The sequence below is a fragment of the Littorina saxatilis genome, linkage group LG2 (assembly GCF_037325665.1).
Source record: "Littorina saxatilis isolate snail1 linkage group LG2, US_GU_Lsax_2.0, whole genome shotgun sequence".
In the NCBI taxonomy this organism is placed as follows: domain Eukaryota; kingdom Metazoa; phylum Mollusca; class Gastropoda; order Littorinimorpha; family Littorinidae; genus Littorina; species Littorina saxatilis.
In genome coordinates this window covers 43,660,143-43,683,733 of record NC_090246.1, presented here as the reverse complement: position 1 = coordinate 43,683,733, position 23,591 = coordinate 43,660,143, and the positions used below count along the sequence as shown (strand labels likewise).

The 23,591-nt window shown below is 40.0% G+C and overlaps 1 protein-coding gene and 2 long non-coding RNA genes across 6 annotated transcripts in view; 2 read left to right on the top strand and 1 right to left on the bottom strand.

The window, feature by feature from the left end:
- LOC138955506 (monocyte to macrophage differentiation factor 2-like) overlaps positions 1-23,591 on the top strand; it is a 233,126-nt gene that overhangs the window by 38,362 nt on the left and 171,173 nt on the right. Inside the window, exon 2 of one of the 3 annotated variants that reach the window (XM_070327105.1) lies at positions 16,121-16,202. The exons of the other annotated variants lie outside the window; for them this stretch is intronic. Coding sequence (XP_070183206.1) covers positions 16,122-16,202 — 81 coding nt within the window. The 5' untranslated portion in view covers position 16,121. The remainder of the gene's footprint in view (positions 1-16,120; positions 16,203-23,591) is intronic. 3 annotated transcript variants of the gene reach the window in all.
- On the top strand, positions 6,200-14,061 carry LOC138959058 (uncharacterized). 2 transcript variants are annotated; one of them, XR_011453597.1, is made up of 7 exons: positions 6,200-6,590; positions 7,930-8,046; positions 9,079-9,171; positions 9,740-9,787; positions 10,419-10,516; positions 12,717-12,794; positions 13,851-14,061. It is a non-coding gene; the product is annotated as an uncharacterized lncRNA (long non-coding RNA). The 2 variants fall into 2 exon arrangements; XR_011453596.1 differs by having other exon boundaries at positions 9,725-9,787.
- LOC138955579 (uncharacterized) lies at positions 21,068-23,500 on the bottom strand. Its single transcript, XR_011452285.1, has 3 exons — positions 23,362-23,500; positions 22,698-22,790; positions 21,068-21,902 (listed from the first exon to the last, which is right to left on the bottom strand). It is a non-coding gene; the product is annotated as an uncharacterized lncRNA (long non-coding RNA).

Below are 23,591 nucleotides of genomic sequence, written 5' to 3'. Positions count from 1 at the left end.
GCGAAGCCGTACCCGGCGAAGCGGGTATTCATCTAGTATATTATATGCATCATACCATGTCACACACATCAAAATATAGACGCGTGATCGACAAGAAGAGGAAGAGGAAATCCTATGTGTGCACTTGTATGTTTTATTTTTTAATTTAATGGTGTTTATTGACCAAATTTCAACTTTGTGAGAAAAAAGTTTTAAAACATGAAAAACAAGGATTGCTTTAAACCTGCAAATTAAAACAAAATCTTCCGTCGCCTTCTTCTTCAGGTGTGTGAATGAATGGGTGTACGGGGTACATTTGTATGTCATGTGGAACAGACCTAGAAGTATCTGCCAACACATGTGACAAGCACATGCTTGGTAAAGAAAGATAGATGTGTCACTTACATCCTGTCAGAATTTCCTTTTCTCGGTTGCTTGTACCCAAAATAAAACGTGACTTCGTTACTCACCAGTCTGTGTTCCCAAGGCGATTAATCATGCTGCTGTTGTCAGAAAGATGATTTTCCTCCACGTTCCTTTCATTTTCTCGTGCCCGAGGTTCAAACATATATAATTATATGGTACAACGCGAATGTGGTTCAACACGTTGTGTGCACGGCTGTCAGCCATTATGCTCTGCTCCCAGTGCTACGTCACAGGCGCTTCGGGAGTTCTCGGGTTTTCTCGGCAAAGTCCGGATCAGCACATTTAGCACGCATGCCAGTTGGCGAACGGCTGAGCGCAGAGCGGTTAAAGTGCAGAAAAATGTCGTAACTGGAATCCCTCTGCACACACTCAAAACTGTACTTGCAGGGTTTAGACACACTTTAAGTCACGCTGAACAGTTTCAAACCATACTGAGAGAGCGAGAGAAAGTGAGAGAGAGGGAGAACTTTGAACTTTATTTATTTATCGAGGGTAACAGAATAAGCAATGTATACATGCTTTTTTTCATCCGGTCCTCGCCCATTGAGGGTAACTCGATTAAAGGCACAGTAAGCCTCCCGTAAACCATCACAAATACGGTCAGGCTTTTACACACAGTACAAACACCCTTTCATTTAAACACTCACCGATTGAGAACATCCTCGGTGCCCTCCGTAAAGAGCGAACAATTTTCAAAGAATTTATTTTTGCGTGGTTTATCTTACCCCTGAGCCATCGTGAACCCGTGTGATCCAGTTTCCCTTTTTCACAATGTAGTCAGTCGTCAGTTAGTTATTTGAATGCGACTCGATGTGAGCTTATTTATAATAGCACGTTTTTATGCACGAAACAAACGGCTGTGGTTCACAAGAACTCTTGCGATGGCTTTTGACTGTTGAGAGGGCACTGATAATCCGTCGTCTGCTACGACCCTTGCGTGACCCTGCTTCCGGGCTTTTCTTTTTTCAAACTTTCACAACTTCGAATTGTACTGATCTTGTCTTGAGGAAAAAAGAATTCTTTTGTGATTAAAGAATGTTTGTGTAACAAGCTGTCAATTTATTATTTAGATTTTAAAAGTTAGGTCTAGCGCAAAAACGCACCACGGTCCAAAAACATTTTGATAATCATCGATTCACGGCTATCGCCAGTTTACATCGATAGAATGAGACCCGGCCGAAGGGAAGTAACTCATGTTTGACCTGAGTTCAGGATGGGTCCAAAAAGTGTTCGAGACAATCTGCAAAATTAATTCTTTAAAAATTGCTCGCTCTTTACGTAGGGCACCTAGGATGTTCCCGTTTGGTGAGCGTTCAAATGGAAGGGTGTTTGTACTGTGTGTAAAAGCCTGACAGTATCTGTGATGGTTTACGGGAGGCTTACTGTCCGGCTTCCAGGATGTTCCCGTTCGGTGAACGTTCAAATGGAAGTATGCTTGTACTGTATGTAGACGCTCGGGGAGCTCTGTGATGGTTTACGGGAGGCTTACTGTGCCTTTAATGACAAGAAGAAATAGAAGGTAAGTTAATTAGAGGAAAGTCGCCAAACCCGCAACAGTTAAGGAGAAACAACCGTACCAGACAACAAAATGGATATTGAAAAGCGTTCGTTATATTATCATATACTAGAGTCTATTAGTAAATAAACGAACAACATAAAATAAAGTAATAGTCACGCAACTCATCAGACTGATAAAAATGTCTGCATCTGTTCCAGGTTGGACGCATGGGTGTGTAAAGTGGAACACTGTGTCGTCAAACTCGGAACACATACAAAAACACGCTGACTCTCTTTCTAGCTCTGTCTGTGTCTCTCATACACACATATACACCTACACACTCTCAATCACACGCACAAAAGTACACTTTGCCACACACACAAGAGAAATAAAAACGCCATAACATTTTGATTGAGACATTTTATTTAAATGGTTTTTTTCCCCACATCATATTGTGATTTTCACCAAGGAAATAACAAATCGGAAAACAATTTAAGCCTACAATGTGAAAAAAAAAGATAAATTAGGGCTAGGTATATAAAAAAAACCTGAGAAACAAAACCTTACAAAAATAAAATAAAAAATAAGATAAGACCCGATTTCGCAGACAATGTCCTTTTGTCTTCTACTGTCAGCGCAGTCATCGTGTGATCACTGTGTGCACTTCTGGCACTGTATCATGCCCTCAGGGGAGTTGGTGCCACACATGAAGCAGTACCACGAGATTTCGCAGCTTCATTTGTACCCCTCTTCAGATATAAAAGGGCTACCTGCCCAAGTGACTAAATGTAAAAATCAATACGCATAAAGTCTGAAAGCAAATAACTAAGAACAGATTTAAGAACTGATTTCGCAGACAAAAAACCCCAACTAATTACAGATTTCGCAGACAAAGTACTCTTGTCCTTTGCTGTCAGCGCAGTCCTCGTGTACCCACTGTGTGCACCTCTGGCACTGTATCATGTCCTCAGGGGAGTTGGTGCCACACATGAAGCAGTACCAAGTGCTTGCCTCCAGGATAGAACGTATCGTTAAGAATGTTCCCCTTTTCTTCCTCTGATGCTACTCTTACACTGTGCCGAATTGCCCTTGCGAATAGAATTTTCCAATAATTCACAATGATCGGGACATGGTCGCAAGACATTCGTAAATGTTCTTAACCATTCACCACCATTCGTCTCTTGTTTTGAACATAGCAACATGTTCCTAATATTCGCAAAGAAGTCATATTCTTAACTTTTTTGCAACGTACTGGTAAGATTTCGCAAGACATTCGTAATCATCGCAATGTATTCGTAACGCTCGCAAGGCATTCGCAACCATTCGTTATGCCTGTCCCACACTGTGCCGAATATCCTTGCGAACATTCGTAATCATCGCAATGTATTCGTCAGGCTCACAAGGCATTCGCAAACATTCGTTATGTCTGTCTTACACTGTGCCGAATATCCTTGCGAATATAAATTCGTATGCATTCGCAATGATCAGTAGACATTCGCAAGCACTCTCAACCATTCGTAAGACATTCGCAAGGATTCGTAAGGCTTCGAATGGTCGATATTTTTCCTGTCCATTAGTCTCTTTTTTGGGCCAAATACAACATGTTCATTTTCACATTTCTTGCGAATGTCTTACGAATAGTTGCGAGTGCTTGCGAATGTGTACCGATCATTGCGAACGCCTTGCGAGCGCTACGAATACCTTTACGATGATTACGAATGGCTTGCGAATACAGTGAAGAATATGTATTCCTTAGGAGCATGTTGCTAATATTCGCAACAAGAGACGAATGGTGGCGAATGGTTAAGAACATTTACGAATGTCTTGCGACCATGTCCCGATCATTACGAATTATTGGTGAATTCTATTCGCAAGGGAAATTCGGCACAGTGTAAGAGCAGTATTACGAACAATGCGAATTGCATAATCGCTTTATTCGTAAAATGTTCGCAAGCACTCGCAACACCCGCAAGGCCACTCGCAACGTTCGTATTAAATACATCCGCAAGACATTCGTATATGGATTTGTATGCATTCGGAATGATCGGTAAGGCTTCGAATTTTCTTATTTTTTTCCTGTCCATTCGTCTCTTTTTTTGCCGAATACAACATGTTCATATTCGCAAGGTTATTCGGCACAGTGTAAGACAGGCATGAGCAGAAGATGTTCCCCATTTGTCTTTCTGAGCAGAAGATTTTGTAGCTTCCTTCTTTCCTCTCTTCTGTTGACCTGCATTCCCTTTTGCAGGGGAAATCTACAGCTTTTGCTTGTTAGTAGAAGATGTGATGATTTTTTTTTCGTGATGTTTGTGGTTGTGCGTTGCAGGACATCAGCGGCAGGTAGGCTTACATTTGCTGCTGAAACCAAGCAATCATAATGACAGAATCTCCAAGTCCAGTGTACAAAACAACGATTGGGTTGACGTTGGCAAATTTATCTCAGCTTCATGAATGTTATTAACTAGTTCTAACTCTGGTGTTAGTGTAGAAGGTCTTCCTGTGCACTTTACTTCTTCTTTTTTTTATTTTGTTTTTTTCCTTCTTTACGTCTTTTAAGCGTTGTGACAGGAACACCATATCTCCGTTTCTCACTGCTGACAAAGTGCAGCCCATTTCTTCTGGTAACCACCGTCCAGGTTCCACAATACTGTCAAACAAATCAATCAATCATTCAATAAAACTTATAGAAGGTAAAAACACAACAAAACCGAAAAGAGAATTGAATACGTGAATAAAACAGCAGTGTTCAGTTTATTGTTTGATGAGGGTAAGATGAAACAGAATGCGGCAAAGCTGGAACACTGTTCCATGTTTGCCTCTCTTATGTGTTCCATCTTTGCCGCATGGCACCTGCATGGATTTTGAGTTAACCTGTTGGATACACGTGACGTTTCAAATTTTTGTCTCCGTTAAAATTATTGCAAATCCATGAAGGTTTATCACAGCAATCAACATTTTATGTGAACGTATATAGATAAAGAGTAACACTACGAATTGTAGACGGTCGAAATAAGAAGAAGAAGAAGGAAGAAAAGTTTAAAAAACGTACCTCTTTTTTTGTTTTGCCGCGGTTGCTATTTTTCTTGCTGGAACAACATCAAGGAAAGTCACTAGACATTTCTGCAAAACAATTGTTTATGAATTGTTTCCCGTTGATCGCATATTGAGGTGTTCCAAGTTAGCCGACAGTTCTGGGATTGGCGACTTTCCCTTACAATACAATTTATATAATTAACATGTCAAAAAATTAAAAAGACATTTCAAAATGCATAATGAATATCAAACAATGATGTAATATTATCACAGAATTATTTTACTTGTTTCCAAGAGAAACAGCATGTAGAGTTCCTTGAAGGAAGTTTCACTGAATTGCATTTTGATTAAATCAGAAATGGAGTTCCACAATAAGGCGCCAGAATAAGAAAGACTTGATTTGTAAAAAAAAAAAAAAAAAGGAGAGAGAAAGAGAGAGAGAGAGAGGGGGGGGGGGGAGAGAGAGACAGAATGACAGACAGACAGACAGACAGAGATCTTTCACTTCCAGAGATCTTTCACTTCCAGCTGACTACCACGCCACACCCCCTGTCTCCCCCCCCCCTCCCCAGCCCCTCTGTGGGCAGAGAGGTGTCACCGTCGGCTAATTGAGGTCACCTGCACTCACTCAGAGCAAAACCAGTTGACCGTGTCTAACTTTTGACACTGATAAAAAAAATTAAAAGAATTTAAAATAAAATAAAAAATAAATAATTGAAAAAAAATTAGAATTAAAAAAATTAAAATAAAATGAAAGAGAGAGCGAGAAAGGAGTGCAAAAGAAATGTAAAAATAAAAAAGTATAAATTTTTTTTGATTAAACAAATAAATTAAAAAAAATATTGAAATAAAATGAAAGAGAGAGCCAGAAAGGAGTGCAGAAGAAAAAAAGTGAAAGCTGCATGCTCGGATGAAAATTATAAACAAAAAAATATTCGGTCCACAAGCGACCTACGCCTTGCCACATAAGCGCCCTAAACGATTGAGCTATTGTGCGCTCGTCGAAATCAAGCCTCTCTTAGAGTATATCAACCCCTCCACACATCGAGAGCGTCGCGGGACGATGTTTCAAACCCAGACATACGCACATTCCATTTGAGTTGAAAACGTCTTTGACAACAGCTGAAACGAATTAAAAAACATATTATCTGACTAGTGTACACGCCCATGCTTTGTAAAAGCTTTCATGCTTCGTGTATAAAGGGTTTAGGTCTCACTTAGCACATGTCTTCGACGTCAAGTGTTAGATTGAAACGCGCGTCCTGGGCTGAGGTGCACGAAGCAAAAGTGGGTGACAACCAATGGGAGATCTGCCCAAGTCGGTCCGCTCCCTCCCGGTCGGGGTGCACGAAGCTTTTTTCCCAGGGTTGCGTACCGAATGGGAGGCTCCCGTTTGGACCAGCTAGCTAGCAGCCCCACTCAAAGAAGTTGGCACCCAAAAAAATGGCGACCGCCTTTTTCGAAATGACATTTTCGGAGATTTTACAAAAACAACGCCCAAACGAAAAGGTAGAATGGTGCCTTCCGTTCGATTTCAAGTCATGCTTTTCACATTTCCAAGCAAGATAACCGCTGAGAGTGCAGAAACGCCGCTGTTCGACTTTGAAATCTCGAATCGCAGACGACCTTCGCTTTCACAGTACAATCATAGCAGGTGAGGCAAGTGTTACTCATTTCGATCAGCTCGTTTTCGTATTTTTGACTCACATGCGAAGCAAAAGTGAGTCTATGTACTCACCCGAGTCGTCCGTCCGTCCGTCCGTCCGGACGTCCGTCCGTCCGGAAAACTTTAACGTTGGATATTTCTTGGACACTACTCAGTCTATCAGTACCAAATTTGGCAAGATGGTGTATGATGACAAGGCCCCAAAAAACATACATAGCATCTTGACCTTGCTTCAAGGTCAAGGTCGCAGGGGCCATAAATGTTGTCTAAAAAACAGCTATTTTTCACATTTTTCCCATTTTCTCTGAAGTTTTTGAGATTGAATACCTCACCTATATATGATATATAGGGCAAAGTAAGCCCCATCTTTTGATACCAGTTTGGTTTACCTTGCTTCAAGGTCAAGGTCACAGGAGCTCTTCAAAGTTGGATTGTATACATATTTTGAAGTGACCTTGATCCTGAACTATGGAAGATAACTGTTTCAAACTTAAAAATTATGTGGGGCACATGTTATGCTTTCATCATGAGACACATTTGGTCACATATGATCAAGGTCAAGGTCACTTTGACCCTTATGAAATGTGACCAAAATAAGGTAGTGAACCACTAAAAGTGACCATATCTCATGGTAGAAAGAGCCAATAAGCACCATTGTACTTCCTATGTCTTGAATTAACAGCTTTGTGTTGCATGACCTTGGATGACCTTGACCTTGGGTCAAGGTCACATGTATTTTGGTAGGAAAAATGTGTAAAGCAGTTCTTAGTGTATGATGTCATTGCTAGGTTTAGTTATTTGACCTTGACCCTGAAGGTCAAGGTCATGTAAAGGTCAAGGTCAAGCATGTGAGTCGTATGGGCTTTGCCCTTCTTGTTTGTGCATTACGATCATGTAGAATTATTGGAATCAAAGCAGGAATGACTAAGGCATGCAAATGCGTTGATTTTGTCAAAAGCTGTACAGTAGTTAGCTAGATTCTTTCTGTTGAGTTTGTTTGTATGACTGAATTTCGTCTTCAAAATCTTACCACTTCTGTGATTTTCATTGTTTGTTTAGCTCATCGGCAGGAAAATCGTCAGGCAAAATATCAATCTGTTGAATGATAACGTTAAGATAAGGGATGTTCAAACATGTATCTGCTTGCAAACACAAGCGCAAGGCCAGATCTATCTGCTTCATTGACTGCCAGATTTTCATTGAATTTTCAAACTAATGACTCGTTTGCAGACTCTCAAATTAGATCCAGTGTTTGTATTCTTAGATTCATGATTGACCATGCAGGCTGTTAACGATGATGACGTTGTGTTTGTTTATGCTGATGCAGATCAAAGGGGACTGACCGCAGGCTGACCCAGTGATCAATACAACTTGTGTTTACCACTCAACATTTCCTTCGACCTATAACTCAAGGGCAACAAGAGGCGAAGCCATCAAGGCTCACGTAAGAAATCGACAAACAGTAACACAAACTCAATCACTCCGTCACACACACACACACACACACACACACACACACACACACACACACACACACACACACACACACACACACACACACACACAGAGAAAGAGCATAGGTGAAACTGTGCAAGAAAGCGAGACACTAGATCTAGATCTGTCTGTCTGCATGTACACTAGTCTCGGCCCGCTCAAAATAATAATGACCGAGACTTTCAGTACTTCCTTCGCGTGACGTCTAACCCTCTTACGTCATAATGTGACGTCAATGTAATGTGACGTCTTCAAATGTTAGAGTTTCTACCACAGACATACACACGCACAAACACACGCACGCACAGACAGACAAAGTTACGATCGCATAGGCTACACTTACGTGAGCCAAAAATAAAGGTACATGCTTGTGGACTCATTATGCAATTCATGTCTGTGAAGATCAAGATAGCTGTGAGCTTTAACTGATTATGCTTATTAATATCAGCACCATCCTCACCCCATAACACTCCCATGTCCAACTAGCACTCTAACCAACCTTCATCCCTGGGCGGGGATATAGCTCAGTTGGTAGCGCGCTGGATTTGTATTCAGTTGGCCGCTGTCAGCGTGAGTTCGATCCCAGGTTCGGCGGAAATTTATTTTCAGAGTCAACTTTGTGTGCAGACTCTCTTCGGTGTCCGAACTCCCCCCCGTGTACACTACATTGGGTGTGCACGTTAAAGATCCCACGATTGACAAAAGGGTCTTTCCTGGCAAAATTGCTTAGGCACAGTTAATAATTGTCTACCTATACCCGTGTGACTTGGAATAATAGGCCGTGAAAGGTAAATATGCGCCGAAATGGCTGCAATTACTGGCCGTATAAAATTTCATCTCACACGGCATCACTGCAGAGCGCCTAGAACTGTACCCACGGAATATGCGCGATATAAGCGTCATTGATTGATTGATTGATTGATCCCTGCCCCCAACCCCCTATCCTTGCCCCCTCGCTGCATAATCATGTTCATTTTTTCAGAATGACCTTGTTATCACTCCAGCGTCTGACCATGGAGTCTACAGACCATAGTCTCAGATGTGATGGGATCAAGAGGATGCCACAATGATCAAGGTAACTTTGCAAATAGTCAAACAGATCTAAATGCAGAAGGTGATCCACAAACATGTTTGCTTACACATTACAAGGTTACACCCAGAACAACAGCTGGCCTTAGTTGCTTATTAACTGCAAGCAACAAAGACCCTCTCCCCCTCCCCTCTTCCACCTGCAACATATATTTTCATATCCATATCCAACTTTCCATTGCCTCTTATGTTGTATAACTGTTGATATTTAACAGTAACACGTTTTTGTTTCCAATCAATGGCTCTGCATTTACCCTGTACACACACACACACACACACACACACACACACACACACACACACACACACACACACACACACACACACATACACACACACACACACACACACAAATAATTTCACAATCTCTCTCTCCCTGTTTTATATTCAGTCATTTGAGTCACTAACACTTAACTGGGGTTCAGTTACTGAATCTGTGATAGTGTTATTTGGAGTAGGATTATTGACTTTGTTGCTGCTCCTGTTCTTCCTATCCACAAATTCGTTTTGTCCGTTTGTTTTTGTTTTAATCACTACAGTATGTGTCCATATAGTCTACGCCTGAAATGTGATGGGACCAAAAGGTTTCCAAAATGAAACAGGTAACTTTTTTTTTAACCTGATTTTTGTCATGCAGAAGTTGCAGGGCTTGAGAGTTAAATTGTGCTGACTGAAAACTCCTGATAACTAATAGTCATTTTGAGCTTCAACCATTGTTGTGTGAAAGTTTTGTTTTTGTTTGGTTGGGTGTTTTTGGTGGGTTTTTTTTTTTTTTGGGGGGGGGGGGAGTGAGGAGAATGTCTTTTTTACCTGATCCAAACGAATTGAATTTTAGTCTCAGAATGCACCAGGTTGCGCAGATTTTAATGTACCATTTAAAAAAATTTGGGGGAACATGCCTCGAACCCCCTAGAAAAAAAGGGATTTCCTCGTTTTTCATCACAAGAGAGTCCCACCCCTGAAGTTGGTTCACATTATACATTGCAGTGTTGTTGTCTTCCAAATACATTAAACATTGTACCAGTCATTACATTTAAATGACAATGATAAATATCAAACCTCCCCCGGTTCCCCAACTACCTTTCTCACGCCCCCCCTCCCACCCCCCACTCCCCACCCCCCAACTCATTAGATCACGAACACCACACTAATAAAATCATATATACTGTTGCTGCTGCTAAAAGTTGTTGTGACTTGTTCTTCCTCTGTGTATATTTTTTTGTGTTTCCACAGAATGCAGTTCTTCCATGCACCTCAACGTCAATAGATCTATGGAGTCTACAGCATTGTCTGAGGTGTGATTTGAGCCACAGCATGTCAGAATGATCAAGGTAACTTTTTAAGCTGATCAAACTGAAGAATTCAAACACAGTTTCAGTTTTTTGACTCACATGCGAAGCAAAAGTGAGTCTATGTACTCACCCGAGTCGTCCGTCCGTCCGTCCGGACGTCCGTCCGTCCGGACGTCCGTCCGTCCGTCCGGACGTCCGTCCGGAAAACTTTAACGTTGGATATTTCTTGGACACTACTCAGTCTATCAGTACCAAATTTGGCAAGATGGTGTATGATGACAAGGCCCCAAAAAACATACATAGCATCTTGACCTTGCTTCAAGGTCAAGGTCGCAGGGGCCATAAATGTTGCCTAAAAAACAGCTATTTTTCACATTTTCCCCATTTTCTCTGAAGTTTTTGAGATTCAATACCTCACCTATATATGATATATAGGGCAAAGTAAGCCCCATCTTTTGATACCAGTTTGGTTTACCTTGCTTCAAGGTCAAGGTCACAGGAGCTCTTCAAAGTTGGATTGTATACATATTTTGAAGTGACCTTGACCCTGAACTATGGAAGATAACTGTTTCAAACTTAAAAATTATGTGGGGCACATGTTATGCTTTCATCATGAGACACATTTGGTCACATATGATCAAGGTCAAGGTCACTTTGACCCTTATGAAATGTGACCAAAATAAGGTAGTGAACCACTAAAAGTGACCATATCTCATGGTAGAAAGAGCCAATAAGCACCATTGTACTTCCTATGTCTTGAATTAACAGCTTTGTGTTGCATGACCTTGGATGACCTTGACCTTGGGTCAAGGTCACATGTATTTTGGTAGGAAAAATGTGTAAAGCATGTGAGTCGTATGGGCTTTGCCCTTCTTGTTTTTAATGCATAAAACATTGCAACGGTCAGGGTCTTTATCTCCCAATAAAGATTGTGAGGTTTTCTTTGCAAGTTGTTTCGCTATGCAGAGTGTGACGTTTTTGTTTGATTGCCGTACTAAATGAAGATGCACAGATAAAAGAAAGTTTTGCATGTGGAGGAAGGAATATGCTTTTGGTTTTTGAGAAGACAAATTTTACTCATTAGATTTTAAGTATAAATTCCTTACATTTTGAACCAAAATGTCAGACATCACAGATCTCTCAAATAAAAAAAAATTAGGGCATCATTCTGACTTGAACATATACCACACATTTATTTTCATAGCCTGGTTATGTTCTGTGTATAGTGGAAACATTTCGCTTAATGAATTTCACATGTTGACACCAGTGCCTAGTAGTAAATGAATCGCACATCCTCCAATCCCCACCAAAAGAAGTCAGACGTATGTGCCCATGTTGAATTTTTTTTTTCCATGTAAAAACCTAGAAAAACATGTGGTGTCTGATATACTGGGTAATATGATGAGGAACTTACCTTTAAAGGCCCAGCCCTTAGGCCTAAAAACAAAATAGGTGTGGTTACGGTAACCCGACCTACCCTATTTTTAGGGGCCGACCCTATAACTTTTTATTACATTTGTCAAAAAACACACCAAAAAAACTAGAAAACGAGTGCAGAAAACGCAATGAAAGCGAAAGCGCTCGAGTCGCACACTTATTACCCTGTCAATTAGAAAAAAAAGTTTTAAAAAAAAAAGTGATTGCTTACCTTCCTACCCTATTGTTTTTGGCTGTGTTACCGTAACCACACCTATTTTTTTTGTGCCTTATTGTGAAAGCAGTTCTGCTCAGCTGGAATTTAGTGAATTTGTTTTTTTAACAAGTTTTTTGTTAATGAAGTGAATTCGCAAAAAAACAAACAAAAAAACAGTTTGTTGTGCCCTCAAAGCATGCAATGATTCAGGCTGTTGAATTTTGTCATGTGTCTTGGGAAAGGGGAAGACGAAGTCTTATTCTACGTAAAAGCATCGCCAGGTCAGAGTGAGCCAAATCGTTCGACTGGAAAGGACTGTGCCTTTTAAGGACGCATGGATTTTTCATCTATTCAATTGCAGGATAACAACACAACACGGAATAGTTTCTAAGCTAGTATTTCTTTTCCTTTCTCGAGTCCCACAAAGTTCCCAATGCTAGGGCATACTTTTGTATAGAAGCTGTTCGTGGACATGTCATGTAAGTTTTTACACTGGCTAACATGAATTGTTTAGACTGGCTAAAATGAAAGAAGTATGCATTCTTGTGTTTTGTTTCTGCAAGCGGTATCATTTTCCTAATGTTATCTGATTTTGATCTCTTACAGTTTTTACCGCTAGGATATCTACAATGGGCTAATTTAACATATACGCCAGCCAACATTGCAGAACAGGATATGAACAAGGTATGTAGCGCTGTTTGCATCATTCGTTTACCCTCTGGGCCCAAAGCAATAAAATATTTGACTTGACTTTGACTTGACTTGTTTAAATTCAAAAATCAGACTAATTTGCCTTCTTCGGCATTATGCATAAGATATATTCATCTTCATTTTTTTGCAATGCTGACTAGTTCTGTGTGTGTGTGTGTGTGTGTGTGTGTGTGTGTGTGTGTGTGTGTGTGTGTGTGTGTGTGTGTGTGTGTGTGTTTACTAATATATTGTAATTTATTAATCGGTTGAAGACGACACAGTTTCCAACTCCCCAGTTCGTTTATCTGTGAGCAATACTTCTTGAGTCAGTTGCATGCATGTGGAGCTAACTGAGGTGTCTGCAAGAAAGTAATGGTATTTCGTATACTTCATACTTGGTGTACATTAATTTCAGCTTCGGCATGACTAGTCCCGAAAGATGCTAGTTTGTAGGTGAAATGGTCTGACTTAGATTGTCTTTCGAAAAAGAATCCAAATTCGGGGATGGACTCAACAGTTCGAGGTTTAAAATGGAGCGGTAGACTAACGAACCCGATTTAATTCTTCAAGATTGATATCCTTGGCGTTATTTGAAGGACGTAGTATACCATAAACAACCTTAGACAATCAGTGACTTGAGTACAGCCATAACAGGCAGGAGGAGGGCATCCCCATGGAGGATTGCGTTCCTTTTATCGGTTAATCATTGCGCAAGTGTGACTCTACCATGAAGGGGTCATTTCTCCAGTCAATCGTGTTCGGCGAATATCTTCATGGTTGTTGTGCATGAATTTCACTTTGTTCATCACCATTCCACAAAGTTTCCTGTTTGTAGGTTTCATGGTCCGATTTTTTAGCTTCTTTCAAAAGTGTTCCAAAGTACCCCTCCATTTAACCTGTAACCTCGCAACTTTGTTGACCTTCGTCATGCATAAGCTGTAGTTAATAAACACCAAATGATAACTAATTCGGTCAACGGATGTAGAAAGTATAAAAACAAAATTGGGTTGAATTTTGTGTGTGTCACACTCTATGTTTGTATTTTTGCAGGCAGGCAGGGGTGGAGTTGTTATGATGCGGCGCCGGTTGACTGAAGACACACGAACCAGCACTATTCTTCGGAAGTGTTTGGATCACAAATCAACATTATTTCACATTGAATGGCGGCAGACATTTATGTATATATTCTCAGCTCAGACGTGTGCTTTGAATTCGGATGTTTAAGAACAAGAGACAAACTTGAATAAAGCCTTACGAAGTACATGATTGTAACTGGAGCAAAAGTGTGTGTGTGTGTGTGTGTGTGTGTGTGTGTGTGTGTGTGTGTGTGTGTGTGTGTGTGTGTGTGTGTGTGTGTGTGTCTGAAGTGCAACAGTTAATAATGACGATGAGACAGAATGCTAAAACACAGATCCTTTTATCTAACAATCTATATCGTCCTACTTTTTTTTTTTAAATGTTGCTGTGTTGACAAACGTTCTCCGAGCAAACGTCTATCTAATGTTTTTTTTCATCACATTGAAAGAATTTCTTCTGAGTAGAATGAAGCTGAATTAAAATGTAAAGAAAAAAAGACCCATTGCTCAAAACATTAAGAAACAGGATGATTTTGATTCGGTCGTAGACCTAAAAGCATTACCGAGGGATTCATTCGAGGCCAGTGTATCAGTGCAAATTGAAAATCTGTGAAACCTCAGATATAACTTTATAAAACAAACAGAATTTTGATAAAAATAACCAAAATTCACAGTAGTTTTTGACTCACATGCGAAGCAAAAGTGAGTCTATGTACTCACCCGAGTCGTCCGTCCGTCCGTCCGTCCGTCCGTCCGGACGTCCGTCCGTCCGTCCGTCCGGACGTCCGTCCGGAAAACTTTAACGTTGGATATTTCTTGGACGCTATTCAGTCTATCAGTACCAAATTTGGCAAGATGGTGTATGATGACAAGGCCCCCCAAAACATACATAGCATCTTGACCTTGCTTCAAGGTCAAGGTCGCAAGGACCATAAATGTTGCCTAAAAAACAGCTATTTTTCACATTTTTCCCATTTTCTCTGAAGTTTTTGAGATTCAATACCTCACCTATATATGATATATAGGGCAAAGTAAGCCCCATCTTTTGATACCAGTTTGGTTTACCTTGCTTCAAGGTCAAGGTCACAGGAGCTCTTCAAAGTTGGATTGTATACATATTTTGAAGTGACCTTGACCCTGAACTATGGAAGATAACTGTTTCAAACTTAAAAATTATGTGGGGCACATGTTATGCTTTCATCATGAGACACATTTGGTCACATATGATCAAGGTCAAGGTCACTTTGACCCTTATGAAATGTGACCAAAATAAGGTAGTGAACCACTAAAAGTGACCATATCTCATGGTAGAAAGAGCCAATAAGCACCATTGTACTTCCTATGTCTTGAATTAACAGCTTTGTGTTGCATGACCTTGGATGACCTTGACCTTGGGTCAAGGTCACATGTATTTTGGCAGGAAAAATGTGTAAAGCAGTTCTTAGTGTATGATGTCATTGCTATGTAAGCATGTGAGTCGTATGGGCTTTGCCCTTCTTGTTGTTTTATTGTATCTCCCTCTTCACCCAACCCCAACCCTAATTTCTGTGCCCTAAAAGCGCTCAAAAACAGACACACGTTAGTTTTTCGCCTCAGTGCTTATCCACATTTACAAATATTGTATCATTTATTTTTGGTCACTGCCCTTCCCTTTTCTGATAATTATAGTCAAGTTTTCTTTTGTTTCCCTTGGATTCCCGATGGCTCCACGGTATACACCATGATCAGCGCATGCGCACTAAGGCCACTGAAGTCACTTTCCCGAATCTATTTATAACCTCCGACCCGGTAGGGTAAATGACCGAGACGGCTTCGTGCACCGCGACCAAGTGGGAGGGAGAGACCCAAGACGGTTAGCCCCCAAGAAGGTGACAACTCTCACCAAGTTACCACCCAATGGTTGTCACCCGCTTCGATCTTCGTGCACCTCAGCCCAGATGCCAAATTTGTAGCACCCGCTTTACAGGGAATTTTTTTTCCTGGCCGGGTGCCAAAAAAGTGAAAAACGTATAAAGCTAATATCTTCCGTTTGCCTACCGTTAGGAACGTAATTTTTTGCACAAACCCTTGGCCCCACAATTCCAAGCTACTCGCCATATTTGAGCTCAATTGACCCCAGAGTACCAGAGATACAGTCCCCAGTCGACAATCAACGTGAATTTCAAACTTCCACAAGAGCGAAACCTAAGTAGCCCGGCGGCTACAAAATAAGTGGTTGCCTGTCAGATTTTTCTCTCCTTGCAGAATGAAGAATGAAAGAGCTGGCCCTGGAGAGGCTTACCAGCCAACAGAGGTGGAGCATATTGCCAACGTTGTGACCCATGGTGTAAGTGTGCATCAATCTGTATTATTGTAGCTTTATGATCTGCCGAAGAAATGTCCACAAAAAGACGATGTTCGGAAATAACTAGGTCAGGATTTTCAAGCGGTGTGGCAGAGTAAGAGCCCCACACTTTTCAAAGCGAGGGGAGGTAAGTAGCTCGCTGCTGACCGGCTTTAAGCTGCCATGGCGATGAACAGCATGTGTATAGTAGAACCCGCTTATAAGAAAGCCGAGGGAATTTGTTTGACTCACCTGCGCAATGGGTGAGCCTTAGTATTCGTCGGGTGCGTATCGCTAGCGCTACGTGTCATTTGTGCTACGTGTCATTTGTCCTACGTGTCATTTGTGCTACGTGCCGCTATCGCTACGTTGATTAGTGCTACAAATAATTTGTCGATGAGTCGCTATTATCATTCGTTCATTATCACTACGTGTCGACAGCACTACATCTTTTAGCGCTACGTGTCATTATCGCTACGTGTCAATACCACTACTTACTGACGACTCTCTCTTTCTCATTTGTTCTCTCGCTCTCACTCCTGGTTTGTGTGTGTATATGTATGTCTGTGTATGTGTGTGTGTGCGTGTATGTGTGTGCCTGTGTGTGCCTGTGTGTGTGTGTGTGTGACTCTCTCTATCTCTCTCTCTCCGAGGCTTGCTCACTCGCTCGCTCACTCACTCTGTCTCTCTCTCTGCCTCTATGCCTCTCTCTCTCTCTCTCTCTCTCTGGCCTTAATATAATAAACCATTCTGAGTTCTGAGTTCTCTCTCTCTCTCTCTCTCTCTCTCTCTCTCTCTCTCTCTCTCTCCTTTGCAAAGTACCTGTTCTTGGCCTCACGAATGCGACAAAAAAGACTTGCAGAAAACGAACCGCTCACGTGATTCTTGCGTTCCCTGTACGAACATATATCATGCTCTGGAATCATTGATGCATTCCCCGTAACAAGAGATTGACTTGAAGGTGCCGTAAACGTGAACTCCCTGGCATGTTAAACCTCTTCTTATTATGCATTTCATCTTGGAAAATGTGTGCGTTAATTGGTGTGTGTGTGTGTGTGTGTGTGTGTGTGTGTGTGTGTGTGTGTGTGTGTGCGTGCGTGCGTGCGTGCGTGCGTGCGTGCGTGCGTGTATGTATGTATGTATGTATGTATGTATGTTTATGTATTTACGTGCGTGCGTGTGTGTGTGTATGTGTGTTTGTGTATGCTTTTGCTATCAAGCATATGATATCTACTGTAATAGTTTCATGCATTTGTTGTATGCATTTAATGACTGCTTCAGATGTGTATATTTGCATATAATTTGCTGTGTGTGTGTGTGTGTGTGTGTGTGTGTGTGTGTGTGTGTGTGTGTGTGTCCGTGTCTGTACGTGTATATCTGTGTATGTGTCTTGGTGTCGTTTGACAATGTTTGCTTAAGTTATATTATCTTTCCAAGCTATGTTTTCATGATTATGTCTCAACATTTGGCAGGCTCTTTCTTTATTTTTGCCTCATTTATTTGCATGTGTAGGCTATGTTTACAGCCCAATGTATCACACCCTTATTAATTTCGTTTTATGCACCAATTTCATTTGTTTGAAAATTGTCAAAATCAACTCATTGATTAGAACAATAAAACATCCAATTCATCCATCCATCCATCCATCCATCCATCTCTCTCTCTCTCTCTCTCTCTCTCTCTCTCTCTCTCTCTCTCTCTCTCTCTCTCTCTCTCTCTCTCTCTCTCTCTCTCTCTTATGTTCGTTTGTATGTATGTTTTTGTTTGTTTCTTTAGTCTGTTAATGGTTTTTTTTTGTTTTTGTTTTTTTTGCCAAGCACATCATTGTGGGGCTTTTAATCAATAGCATGCATCCGTCTACAATGTATCATCATTCGTTTGTTTGTTCGGTTGTTTGCTTTTTATTACTTCTTTGATTCATATTCTAACATTTTTTAAACGTATTGGCATTAGATTAAACCCTCCCATGGGCGAGGGCTGGATGTAAAAAAACACCACCTGTTTGCTTATGCCATTACCCTCGTTAATAAAGAATTTGTCTTTGTCTTGTCTTGTCTTGTCTTGTCTTGTCTTGTCTCTCTCTCTCTCAAAATCCACAACGAAAAGTCATAAACACTTAAAAAGAAAAGAAATATGCTCAACACTTACTGAACTTACGTATGATCGCAGCTCTGTACATTTTCAGACTGGAATAAAAGCGTCAACAAGCTACGTTTGACGTCACATACAAGGTTGACGTGTTATCTCGAGCTACTGTGCCGACGCTTTGTGGCCCGGAGTTGGATTCTAAAAATTCGTCTCCCTGTGGGTTATTGTGCATTTTGTTGCACAACCAAAATGATGACAAAAACGATGTTTGGTGGCTTGTCGTCAGACCAGCATTTTGTTGTTGGTCCTCGGGGAGCATATCGCCTTTTGTCTCATATTTATCAACCGCGGCCTTCGGCCTTGGTCGATAAAGATGAAACAAAAGACGATATGGTCCCCTTGGACCAACAAAAAAGCTGGTCTGTCAACAAGCCACCAAACATCTTATACTCAAACCTGATGATATTATATCAGGCTAGTTAGTGGTGGTGGTGGTGGGAAGGAGGTTGCCCAGATAGCATGCTAACGTTAATTTAACGTTAATTTAACGTTTGCATGGTTAGATTTTGGTTTACGGTTAGCATTAAACGTTAAATTAACGTTAAATTAATGTTAGCAGAAAAACGGTTATAAAGCAAACGTTAAATTAACGTTAAATTAACGTTAGCAAGCAAACTGTTTTCATGGCAAACCTTTTTTAAACGTTAATTTAACGTTTGCCTGAAAACCAATATAAAACGGTTTGCATTGAAACGTTAAAATAACGTTAAATAAACGTTGACACATAACCTTTCAATATCAAACCATTTTTAAACGTTAATTTAACGTTTGCCTGAAAACCAATATAAAACGGTTTGCATTGAAACGTTAAAATAACGTTAAATAAACGTTGACACATAACCTTTCAATATCAAACAATTTTTAAACGTTAATCTAACGTTTGCCTGAAAACCAATATAAAACGGTTTGCATTGAAACGTTAAACTAACGTTAAATAAACGTTGGCACATGACCGTTCAAAATCAAACCAATTTCAAACGTTAATTTAACGTTTGCCCGAAGACAATTAAAAAACGGTTTTCACTGAAACGTTAAAAAAACGTTAAATAAACGTTGACACATAACCGTTCAAAATCAAAGCAAAAGCAAAAACAAAAAAACAAAAAAAATGTTGTTATTGTTGTGGTGGTAACATTGACACAAGCAACAACAACAACAAAAAATAAAAAAAATAAAAAAAATAAACATTTTAAGCACAAAAAAAATTGTTAAAAATAAAAAAAATACCATAATGTAACGTTAAATTAACGTTAGTTTTATGTTTTATGGCTAACGTTTAATTCACGTTTTAGGGCTAACCTTAAATTAACGTTAGATTTAGGTTAGTTTGCTCATCAAGATAAACGTTAAATTAACGTTAACATTTAACGTTAATTTAACGTTAATTTAACCAAAATAAAACCATTATATAACGTTAAATTAACGTTAATTTAACCTTTACCGCTAATGTCGATTTGACCAAAATAAAAGTATAATACAACGGCTGTTTGAACGTATTTTTCACGTTGAGTGGTAACATTAAAAAGAACCCCCCCAAAAACATAATCAAACGAATCATAAGGAAAATAATTGTACATGTATTTAATTTTTTATTTTTTTTGCTTTTTAAATTTTTTTCTTATTTGAAGATGCAATTTCCCATAGTCTTTTGTCTGCTGTTGTTGTGTTATATGTAGCTAAAACCATGTTAACAAAAGACAAGCAAACACCAACATGTAAAGTCAAATCAAAGTTTGAAAAAGGTTTTTGGTGAGAACGGTTAACTTTGCAGCTAACGCTAATTACACATTAACATGCTTCCATTTGAAACTTCGAGGTCTTCATCGGGGATTGACGCCCGACAAAAGCTAATTGAAGCCCGACGGAGCGAAGCGACGGAGGGCTTCAATTAGACTTTGGGAGGGCGTCAATCCACGATGAAGACCTCGAAGTTTCAAATGGAAGCATGTTAATGTTATTCACTTATTGTAATTCAATCTGACGACGATCTATTTCCTGCTTTCATGCGATGGTAAACAGACAGAATTGGTTCTGTTCTGTTCACACACTACTTTCAGTCCACCTACCTGCCAGGGTCAAGTCCCAAGAAATATGTCTCTGTATTCCTATCGTATCACTCTGCTCCTGTTTTGTTTTCTTTCACACACATTTTCCCTTCATTTTTGACGGGTTTCTGGACAGCAAACTCTAAAACAAATTCTTTTCATCACAAAAGCGATCTTTGGAATTGACTGACGTAGTCCGGAAGAATTCATGCATCAACTTACGTCACATATTCGACGTCATCACTTCGCATACCTTATGGTCTCGGTATTTCGTTGGCCTTCATATTTCCTACTTGTAAAATGACCCTCAAAGCTAACAGAGACTAGTTGAGGCTCTATCAATGCGCCTCGCCAGCAGGTTGTTAATGGATTTTTTAGCGAGTGGTTATCGACAATTAATGACCGGTAATTTTTAATGAGTTGGGGCATTCTGACCAATCACAGGATCTGTTTCATTAAAACGCAAACTTGATTGAATTACAATTTATCTTGTTGTATTACTTAATCCGGAGAGCATGCAGGCTGTTGATTTGTTTTTTTTATCTCTGTCTCATTGGAAAGATGGTACTGGCCAGGTCTCATATTTTGAGCAAAACAGTGTACATGCTAACATAAAACAAAACAAAAGACAAATAAATAAAACCATTAGAAACATACTTTGAGAATATTTTCCAAACATTTATTCATCATTCCCTGATATTTCCACAATATAAAAAATAAAAAATAAAACCATGATAAAAATGTCAAAAGTTGAATCAGTTCTTAAGTTTCTAGAAGTGAGTTTGGATATATACCACACTTTTGGGTTGTGTACCTAGAAATTTACCAATTATATTCCATCTTTTGGGTTTAAAAAAGCCTTCGCAGATATATTATAACACATCCAAAATGATGCCAGAAGAGACAAGGAAATATGAGGTTATTTGCAACACCACCAGCAGAGGAAGAAGTCGCTCATTTTGCAGCAGCAGATAAAAAGAATTGTTGAATTTGAAGCAGGAGCAGACACAGAAGTTGTTGAATGTGTAGTATCTGCAGCAGACAAAGAAGTTGTTGAATTTACAGCAGACGATATATTTGTTAAATCTGCAGCAGCACACAAAGAAGCCATTCACTTTGTAGCAGCTCCAGACAACAAGAATTGCTGAATTTTAAGCAGGAGCAGACACAGAAGTTGTTGAGTTTGCAACAGGAGCAGCAGCAGACAAAAAAGTTGTTGAATTTTCAGCAGACGATATACTTGTTAAATCTGCAGCAGCAAACAAAGAAATCATTCGCTTTGCAGCAGCACCAGTCAACAAGAATTGTTGAATTTTAAGCAGGAGCAGACACAGAAGTTGTTGAGTTTGCAGCAGCAGGAGCAGACAAAGAAGTTGTTGAATTTGCAGCAGACGATATACTTGTTAAATCTGCGGCAGTAGCCATGGAAAAAGTTGTTGATACAACCAGTGCAGACGATGACATGTCTGCAATAGGCGACTTTGAAGATCTGCTCCACATGCTATGACACCTGCAAAGACAAAGAATACAACAATCTTAAAAAACATAAAGAATTTAGTGTTATTTGAGAACTTCAGTGTAAACACTATAAGTATGTCTTCTTTGTTGGTGTTCTTTGTTTAACATAGAACTGAAGGTAAATAAGTCCCATCTCCCCCCTTCCCCCGTCGCGATATAACCTTGAATGGTTGAAAACGACGTTAAACACCAAAGAAAGAAAGAAAGGTAAATAAGGTTTAAATTGTCTTTGCATTATGCCAATATTGTTGAATTTACGTCTGTGAATTTGCTAACTTTGATAGCATCATTCTGTGTTTGAATGAAATGCTCTAAGTCAATGCTGCCTGGCAACAGCCCTACCAACCCGTCCATCCCCATCCCCAACCCACCCACACACAGAACACATTCCAAAAAAATTTCCCCAGACTAATACAATAGAATGTCAGTTGGACCTTGACTAAAAATATGTATAGGTAAAGATACATGTACCAGCTACAACAAATTGTTCTGTCAGAATACCTCCTACATGTCGAAATGATGTGATGGTCGACCAGCCAAGGATTAGAACAATGCGTCATATAATATAAGCATATGTATCAATGACCCTAGGCTGAGGCCTGACAATAACACTGCCTTCTCTCATATGATTTTCTGTTATATAATAATATGACTGCTGAAACATTCATCAAGCTTTAAACAAGGATTTTACCTGCAAACACACACACACACACACACACACACACACACACACACACACACACACACACACACACACACACACACACACACACACACACACACTTACTTGGCCTCAACAGCCAGAATGTCGGGGTTGTACCTTGTAGTTTACATCCCGGTGAATGCTTTCTGTTCCATCCTCATGGTAATTCCTCCCACCCTGCAATGAAAGCATTGATGTGTGAATTGCATTAATTACTATAGTCTAAACACACTCAAATCTTTACTTGTAAATAAAGACAGAGAGATAGAGAGTGGTAATGGGTGAGGGGGGGGGGGGGGGGGAGGGAGAGAGCAGTTGTCAATCAAACTTTGTTTTAACTTATTTAAGTGTCTTTGAATAGATCATTTTCGAAAATAACTCCCCATGCCTCTCCTGAGATCTCTTATTTACTGTACAGTAATGCATTTGACCTGAAGCCGTAAGATTGAACAGTAAGTGCCCTGGGTGCACATGTGTGGAAAGTATCAGATTGAGAGAGAGAAAGTTTCAGATTGAGAGAGAGAGAGAGAGAGAAACAGACAGACAGAGACAGAAAGACACACAGAGAGACTGAATCTGAGAAAGAAAGGAAAGAAAGAGACAGAAGGCAGGAAAGAAAGAGAGAGAAATCCACCTTTCCAATCGTTATGCATCATTATTGCTTTGATATTTGTGACTCGTATGAAAAATAAGTCAACAATCACAATGCCAACCGATCGTGAACTATGTCTCTACAGTTCAACATTACCTGAAAGTTCCATTTCCCATTCGCCTCAGCGTCACAAGATCTGTATTGTGTAGTCCTGATATATGCTGAAGTGTAGCATGTTATCTTATACATGTATCAGCAGTCACACTGGCTTTGAAGTTGCTAGCGTGTTAAAAACTGTTGCAACTTGCAGAAACTTTTTCACAGTGAAAAGTTTGAGACTGAGAGTAATGTCCCTTGGCGATCAAGGGAGGTCACTCAGAATGTTC